This window comes from Culex quinquefasciatus, chromosome 3 (genome assembly GCF_015732765.1).
Source record: "Culex quinquefasciatus strain JHB chromosome 3, VPISU_Cqui_1.0_pri_paternal, whole genome shotgun sequence".
Classification (NCBI taxonomy): domain Eukaryota; kingdom Metazoa; phylum Arthropoda; class Insecta; order Diptera; family Culicidae; genus Culex; species Culex quinquefasciatus.
The window spans coordinates 170,066,286-170,075,351 of record NC_051863.1 but is presented as its reverse complement, the minus strand read 5'-3'; the positions used below and the strand labels follow the sequence as shown (position 1 = coordinate 170,075,351).

General features: G+C 40.0%; 2 protein-coding genes across 2 annotated transcripts; one reads left to right on the top strand and one right to left on the bottom strand.

Annotated features, from left to right (window-relative positions):
• The first annotated feature begins 2,240 nt into the window (after window positions 1–2,240).
• Window positions 2,241–2,720, top strand: LOC6041466 (cuticle protein CP14.6). Its single transcript, XM_001850670.2, has 2 exons — window positions 2,241–2,258; window positions 2,322–2,720. Exons 1-2 carry the CDS (start codon window positions 2,247–2,249, stop codon window positions 2,718–2,720), a joined length of 411 nt encoding a protein of 136 aa, XP_001850722.1. The 5' UTR covers window positions 2,241–2,246.
• A 2,724-nt stretch (window positions 2,721–5,444) lies between these two features.
• Window positions 5,445–7,024, bottom strand: LOC6041467 (pupal cuticle protein Edg-78E). Its single transcript, XM_038261346.1, has 4 exons — window positions 7,013–7,024; window positions 6,666–6,949; window positions 5,971–6,030; window positions 5,445–5,586 (listed from the first exon to the last, which is right to left on the bottom strand). Exons 1-4 carry the CDS (start codon window positions 7,022–7,024, stop codon window positions 5,445–5,447), a joined length of 498 nt encoding a protein of 165 aa, XP_038117274.1.
• Window positions 7,025–9,066: the final 2,042 nt, after the last annotated feature.

The following is a 9,066-nucleotide window of genomic DNA, read 5'->3' as shown; positions in this document are numbered from 1 at the left end:
GGACTGGAATTAGGAATACTGTTACAGAGAGCGAGTTGTGGCGCTATAACCACGGCAAATAGTGTCCAGGGCATTCGTGGAAATACAATGTCCCATCCCAGAAGGTCCCGGAGTACCAAACCTTCTTAGCATGGTGCTCCCAACGAATACAACCAAATCTCGGAGCGTATGGTGGTGTGTCCCCACGCTTCTTCCTCCCCTGTCGATTCAGAATTGTGTTGTTGTTCGAACACTCAGTGCTCAAACTCAACCCAATTACGAGTCATCTCTGCGATACGGCTTTACGCAGTAGGCCTGGCCGGTTTAACGCTTGTGATGTTTCAATGCATTCTGCTGCAATGACGCACTACAAATGTTAATAAATGACAAGAAGAGTGCTAGGCGTCATCTAACCTAAGGCACTCTCCAGGATCCCTTCGAAAGATTGGCTGCGCTAGGGTCTGATTAGATTAGATTAGATTAGATTAGATTAGATATAAAATTGAATTTGCAATCGAACATTCCCATGTTCCCATGAAAACAGGAGGCATAAAATGTTATTTTTTCAGAAAACATTCAAATTTAAATAAGACGTGCAACTAACCGAAAACCATTTGAAATGAGGTTTGGTTGGGCGTTTCAGCAGAGCACTTGAAGCATTATTGAAATAGTTTATAAATAATTTCAAGTTTTGTGAAATTATATTTATATCGACAATTCTTAAATTTATTGAAAACTTATGATTTTGCAACACTTTTATTTATTGAAATGTTGATTTTCAATTTTAAATTTTTCATTATTATTATTATTTTTTATTACAGAAACGACTTTTTATAAAAATGAAGTTTTTTAATGAGGTAGAAAATCTGAAATGAGGATTTTTAGGCATGGTTGGAATTTGTGATAGCTAAAAAAATAACAATTTTGCATGGCTCTCTTTTTAAGTTACTGACTATTGGATGATAATAATAATAAAGCTACAATATATTTAACTATTTCACTTCTACTTCATCAATCATTACAATGATAAAACAAAACATCCTCGATTAAGTGCTTCCCATCAACAATTCAATCCCTTCAAATTACTCTCCCTCCCGATCCGGAACCGCCGGAAGCCGAGTGAAAATTAAAATGTCGTCCAATTTGTAAACACGGACAATAAATCATCACCCCAAAGTCGTCTCCACCGTTAATTAATCATACCGGTCATCAAGTCGTCAAGTCATTTCCGCGGAAGGGAAGAAGCTATTAAAAGCTCTCTCTGTCCGCCATCCGCATCATCGTCGGGGTCTAAAATGGTCAGTTGGCGCCATCGGGTCTTCCACTTCCACCAGAGAGTGACCACCCCTCTCAGGCGTAGTGGTGAGCCACTACGCAAAACAGGTGTTAATCAGCTCAACGTTTTTTTTTGCGGTCACAAATCTGGAGCTGGAATTACCCTCTTGTTGCCAAGGGGGGTTTGCTTTGGGGACGACTATGAAATAGAAATTAAGTCGTGATTGTTTCTTTTGGAATTTTTTTCTCCTTCTTACTAGTTTGTGGGTTGCAGTCTGGAGACACTTAAAACTTAAGAGACCACATAACCACAATCGTCAGGGAGTCCGACTGACTGCGTCAGATAAGATCTGGTCTTTCTGCACTTCGTTAACCCTTTGCTGACCATTTGTATTTTTTGTTTAAATGTTTTCTTCGATGGAAAAAAATAAAACTTTCAATTTTAAAATAAAAAAAAAATATAGAGACAAAATAAATAAAACTAAAATAAATTGATTGTTTGACGTTCAATAATACCACTTTATTTAAAATATCAGCTGAGCTTACTAAGAGTTATATTCAATTCAGTTGTTCGAGCTACTAGTTCAGCTGTGCCAAGTGCAAACGACTTTTTTCTTACTATTTTAACACTCGCTTGATCCGTTGTCATTTCCAAGATTAGTTTCGATCGAGTCGATGATTAATGCAAGATTGTGTCGTTTCTCTTTTTTTCTTCGCCAAATTTCTGGTCCAACACCAACTGGAATGTCGGTTTGCTAAAAAGGAGTTTCATTCACATATATCGCGCGAATGTTGGGCGGAGGGTGTCAATAGTGCACTACATTGGCACTGACTGTAGCGAACCTGCCGCCCTCCACTTGAACTTGAAATTTGTCTACCCTCGAAACTAGATTGGGTCAACAATACCTGTAGAGAGTGGTCATTTTATACCATATATAAAGTGGGACAATTGGTCAACAGGTTATCAGTTCTAGCACAGCTTCCATTTCAAAATGTTCAAACTTGTGAGCTTTTTCAACTCGACATCTTTATTCCTCAAATTAAACAATGCCTCCTTTACTCACTAGATCCTCATCTCCACCCTGGCCGCGGCCGTTTGCGCCATCGGAAATCCGGAATCGACCGCCCAGATCCTGTCGTACAGCAACGTCCTCCAGGACGATGGCCACTACAACTGGGCGTACGAAACGAGCAACGGAATCGCTGCCCACGAAGAGGGCCTTGGAGCGCACCAGGCCAACGGAGCTTACTCGTACACCGGTCCCGATGGTGTTCGGTATCAGGTTGTTTACGTGGCCGATGAGAACGGATTCCGCCCGGAGGGTGCCCATCTGCCAACTCCACCTCCGACCCCGGAGCACGTGATCAAGTCGCTGGAGCAGATCCGGGCCAACCCACCGAAGGACCAGAAGGACTTTAGCTTGGAGGCGTTGGATGCCACGCTGGCCCGACTGAGGCTGCACTAGGAGAACTTTGTGTTTGTTGTTGTTTTTTCTGTTAAGTAGCATCAATTGTTTTAAAATAAATCAAAATTTTAACAAAATTTACAATTGTTGAGTTTTGTATTTGAGAGTTCTGAGAAAAACACGTAGCAAGTTACCTTTCAGATAAAAACTCTTTCAAGCAATTCTCTTTAAAAAAATCATCCTTTTTAAGTATTTTTTAAGTTTGACTGATACTTTGCATGCACTTTTACAGTCATTTTGCAACATTTGTTCACCCCTTTCAAGTCTTCATGCAATTATGGGAGTTAAAGGATTTGATAAAAATCAGTTTGACCTAAAAGGACTACCGTAAACCGGGGTGACATTGATTACCGAGGAGACATTGGTAGATTGAAGATTTTATTTTATGCGAAATTAAAAATTAAAAAAAAATTGAGCTAGCTGAAGAAGTACACCAAATCGATTTCAACGAATTTTGAAAAGTTGGTAAAATGTTGTTATGGAAACATTGATAAAATGAATTATTTAAATTCGTTCAAAGTTTCATGTTTTCCTCAACCAAAAAAAGTTCGAATCGAAAAATAGACTGCATTTGCAAAATTAGTTTCTTAGTTATAAGTTTTAAGTGATTTATTTATCAGTGTTCAAATTGTTTACAAGATGTTGACTGAATAGATATCTGAGTAAATTTACAAAATAATAAAAATATCTGTATTTTTCCTGACAAGAAAATTGTGTTTGTATTGGAGTTTTTTTTAACAAACCTCAGGTTTAGATATATTTTCTAAAAATTTAATATAATCTCTAAAACAAACATTTCATTGTAATTTATTCAAAAGAAACATTAAAAATAATCAATACTTATGGACAGTTGGACGAATTCAATTGAAGCTAAAATTTGTTAGTTACATAGTGGCTATGAAAGCCATCCCTGTTATTTAAATTACAAAGAAAGTTTTTAACGACATTTTAAAATGGTCTGAAATTTGTCAGGAGTTTCCATTGCCCAACAGTTTTCTTATTATTTATATGACCTTAGGGTGGTACTAGCCTAGCGAAACAGGTTCTATTTTTTTTATTTTCCAAAAAAAATCAACAAAGTATTTTTAAATTTAACTTATTTTGTATTTCAACAGATTTTAGCTCTCTCGGGTGCAATTGAAAGACTCCTAAGAAAAAATAGTTTGAGGACTACACATTAAAGCCCAACGTTTGGAAAATTCGAACAATTCGAATGAAATATCATGGTAGCAATTCTTGAGAAAGTTTCTTTAATTTTAACTTAACTTTCAGGCTCTGGCATCTTTAATCTACTATAGAATTTCATTTTTTTTATCTTTAGGTCCAATTTTTGTATAATGATTTGAATGGGTGAACTTATGTTGAGGATTGACTAAAAAAGCCTGTAAAATAGAGGAGGGCAAAAAAAGCAAGCCGCTCAATGAGCCGGTTCACTAAAAAGAGCGAACGAACCATGGCTCACAAAAAAAGAGCCGCGGTTCTTTTTGAAACTTCGGTCTTTCGAAAGAACCGTTTCAAGATAAAAAGATTTTTAAACTTGGGTCTTTTTTAAAGTTACAAAAATGCATTAAATTTCTAACAAATTTTACTACAGTAGTTGTTCGGTAACTGCTGAGAACGTAGCCCAGTTACCGAATACTGCTCGGTAACTGGGCTGAACGAAAAATGCCGAGGAGACCAACATTTCACTATATTTTCTCAATCAAATTTTAAAAAAAAAGTTACTTAAATTTGTGTTCAGAGCATATTTATCAAGTTTCATTTAAAAGTGACTTGAAATTTCACAAAAACTAAAAAAAAAAAGTTTTATTTGACTGTAGCATCCATTGACCCTTGGGTCATTTTGGTTTGTTTTTGTTTTTTGACGTTTGTCTGCTTTTAAGTTATCGACCGCCCAGTTAAAAAGCAGCCGATTTAAACAACGCTCAGTTACCGAAGAAGTACTGTATTTAATTTGTTTTTGGGGATTAAAAATGTAATTTTAAATATTTCAATACTTATAAATTATTGCAAATTTGTACAAATTGTCCCATGTTGTTTATTTTTTCAAGTAATTTAGGATTAAAAAAGTCAAAGAGGGGCTATTTCCTAACTTTTGAAAGCTAAATCTACATATTTCTGTAGAGGGTAGTATATTGCAACTTTCTCATCAATTTAAATTGAATGACTCTCAATAGCACTTGTGCCAATAATTGAACACTACATAAATGTTTTCAATCCCATATTTTCAGTTTTTCAATTCAACAGAAATTTAATGTACTTTTCTAACAAAATGAAAAAAATTTGTCAAATTTGAATATAAATTTGAGCAATTCAAAATGCCGAAAAATGAAAATTTTCTTGCAAGCGAATGGTCTCGTTTTAAGTATTATTATGTTTCAAATAATTTATAAAAATAATAAAAAAAAGCAAAAAATCACATCATGCTTTAAAATAGCCTTTTCATTGAAATTTTGAAAAAAGCGAATGAGCCGTTCAAAAGAGCCGCTCATTTTCATGAGCGAGCGAAAAAGAACGGCTTTTAAAAAAGAGCGGTTTCGCCCACCTCTACTGTAAAATATCAACCAAACAAAAAAAAATATATAAAAGAAAAAGTCTGTTCTTGGTAGAATAACTTCTGAATAGCAAATACTGAACTCTACAATTTAAATTTTGTATAAAGACTTTATTTTAAAACAATTGATGCTACTTAACAGAAAAAACAACAACAAACACAAAGTTCTCCTAGTGCAGTCTCAGTCGGGCCAGCGTGGCATCCAACGCCTCCAAGCTAAAGTCCTTCTGGTCCTTCGGTGGGTTGGCCCGGATCTGCTCCAGCGACTTGATCACGTGCTCCGGGGTCGGAGGTGGAGTTGGCAGATGGGCACTGTTGAGTCGCGGGGGGATGCCGAACCGGGCACCGGTTCCGTGAGCGGAGTGGCAGAATAAAAACACTTATTTTCCACTCGCTACAGAACTGTAAATATTTATTCCAATAATTAATCACATTCACAGTTCACAATAATCAAAGACAACTTACAAATTCGGTGTTTTATCACAGCTGACCTGTCCAGCTGCGCCCGTGCTCCCGCTAACTCAATTTTATTTGTTCCTTTTCTGACTTCTTAGCGACAGCACGGGCACCACAAAAACAACAACAAACACTGACACTACGCTACTCAGGGGGTTGCTTCGGCGCCGTACGAGGGACGCGCTCCGTCGCAACACTCCCCCCCGTAAAACTACTGATTTGCCGAAGCCGGAGTTTTACGCCCTGTCATCGCGGAGCGTCCCGATGATGCTTCGTTGGTTCTGCTGCTGCTGACGACGTCTGCAACGTGAAGTGGATGAGCGCGTTTTGTCCAAAGTTTGTCTTTTGACCTCCGTCTCCCACCCGTGCCCGACCTCTTTGGGCTCGATTTATGGGCCACGGGTGGTCACATCGTCGCAACCTCCTTCGAACTTCTCTGCCTCACCGACTCCATTTTGTCGCACTCTTTCAGCCGCCATTGCACCAACTCCAAACGGTAGGTCACCGGAGACCGCTCTGGACGAAGAAACGTCCTGCCACTTTCGCCGCGCCAGTTCCAGCCTACGGCCGTTGGCTCAGGACCCCGGACTTCGGCACACCGTGTCGAATTTTTCTGTAGTGTTGAGTCGCGGGGGGATGCCGAACCGGGCACCGGTTCCGTGAGCGGAGTGGCAGAATAAAAACACTTATTTTCCACTCGCTACAGAACTGTAAATATTTATTCTAATAATTAATCACATTCACAGTTCACAATAATCAAAGACAACTTACAAATTCGGTGTTTTATCACAGCTGACCTGTCCAGCTGCGCCCGTGCTCCCGCTAACTCAATTTTATTTGTTCCTTTTCTGACTTCTTAGCGACAGCACGGGCACCACAAAAACAACAACAAACACTGACACTACGCTACTCAGGGGGTTGCTTCGGCGCCGTACGAGGGACGCGCTCCGTCGCAACAGGCACCCTCCGGGCGGAATCCGTTCTCATCGGCCACGTAAACAACCTGATACCGAACACCATCGGGACCGGTGTACGAGTAAGCTCCGTTGGCCTGGTGCGCTCCAAGGCCCTCTTCGTGGGCAGCGATTCCGTTGCTCGTTTCGTACGCCCAGTTGTAGTGGCCATCGTCCTGGAGGACATTGCTATAGGACAGGATCTGGGCGGTCGATTCCGGATTTCCGATGGCGCAAACGGCCGCGGCCAGGGTGGAGATGAGGATCTAGTGAGTTAAGAAGATGATGATTAATTTAAGGAGTAAAGTTGTTGAGTTGAAAAAGCTCACAAGTTTGAACATTTTGAGGTGGAAGCTGTGCTAGAACTGATAATCTGTTGACCAATTGTCCCACTTTATATATGGTATAAAATGACCACTCTCTACAGGTATTGTTGATCCAATCTAGTTTCGAGGGTAGACAAATTTCAAGTTCAAGTGGAGGGCGGTAGCCAGTTCCAGTTAGTGCATTTTAGACACTCTCCGCCCAACATTCGCGCGTTATATGTGAATGAAACTCCTTATTGGCAAACCGACATTTCGGCGGTTGGTTTCAGTTAGTGGACCAGAAATTTGACAAAGCAGAAAAAAAAGAAAAGAAAGATAAACGACACAATCTTACATTAATCACAAAGCCATCAAAATATGATCGAAACTAATCATGAAAATGACAACGGATCAAGCAAGTCGTCAGCACTTGATGCAGCTAAACTGCCCATGTTCGCATAAATGTCCCGTAAGCAAAACCAGCAAGCTGAGAAATACGAATTTTAAGTTGTCCCACACACAATGCTAGGTGTTAAGTTTCCGCGAAAAAAATGGATTTCCTCATGATTTCTAGAACAAGGTTCTGGACGTATCACGAAAAGCAAAATAAAGCTGAAGAGCAACAGCTGTCCACTTGTTATGTAAATCAAATGTAATTATTTTAAGAAAGATTCAATAAAAAAAGTATTGGATGTTGAAGGATTTTCTGAAATAGCACACGATTTTGCACCAATCTGCATCAATAACCCAATAACGATGAAAATGCGCATGGGACATTTATGCTACCGTCATCAGGGGTGCATTGGGTCTGGGGGGTGAGATTGTATGACCCAATCTCACCCCCCAGACCCAATGTCACCCCTGATGACGGTATCAGGAGCAGTAAACTGGGTGATTGAACAAATCAATTGTGTCAAAGTTAAGTTATTAGGCATTAAAATATTTTTATGAAATTTTATTTGGAATCTGAGCAACTCTCTACGAAATCGGCCGATTTCGACCATTTTTATTTTTTGTATTTTTTATTTGGCTCAAACTTTGTGGGGGCCCTCTCTATGACCAAATAAGCTATTTTGTGTCATTGGTTCACCAATACAAGTCTCCATACAATTTTGGCAGCTGTCCATACAAAAATGGTACGTAAATATTCAAATAGCTGTAACTTTTGAGCAGAGTTCGGAAACTCACTCACGAGGTACTCAACTATGAGGAAAAACTAAGTTACCTGCGAGTAAATTACTCATCACTCTCGGTGAGTGTGAGGGCCTTCCTCATTTACTCACAAAGAGGGCTTTGAGCGCTCATGAGGGCTATTTTAGAAAACAAATTTCGAGATGTCAAACTCTAGATCGGTGATTTTCTTATTCACTCAACAGCGAAAAAGTAGTCCTGATGGTAGAGGCGCAGAGCTATCAATTAGAAGTTTTTGCATCACATTGGTTCAAACCCTGATTTCTATCTGTTTTTTTTTTCAGCGAGTTTATTTTTTTTAATCACATAGTTTGTTGTCAGGTTCCAGCTGTCCTACCGACGGATAGGTCGGAGGTTGTTTAGACGGGGGATGCCTCTGCGTGTGGATTTTTACAGCTTTACCAGCAGTGGATGGCCGTGTTGCTGAGGTAAGTGGCCACTCCCGGTCGTCGACAGGTGTACAAATGTGTTTTGGTTCAGCATCGGGACATGCCGAAGAAGTTGCAGTAGCCGCCGGTGGCTTTGGCTTGGAGGTTCACTGAAAACTAAAAAAAAACCGATCCAGTGCTTTAAACAGCTTTAGGCTAGGGCCACCGGCGGCTGCTGAGGCTCCACTGGCGTGTCCTGGTTCTTAGTCAAGACATATTGGTAGAACTGTCAGCGACCACAGTTGCACAGCTGTCGAAGGGAGTGACCACCATTACCCACAGCAACACGGCCATCTTCTTTTGGTATGGCTGCCAACATCCACCCGCAGAAGCTGCCCCCGTCTGCGGCCTCCGATTTGTCCTGCGGTAGGTCTATCCACAACGGAGTCGACCGGTCACCAATCTTAAAATTATGAAATTAATTGCCCATTCATTGGACTTTGACAATCCAAGGTTTCT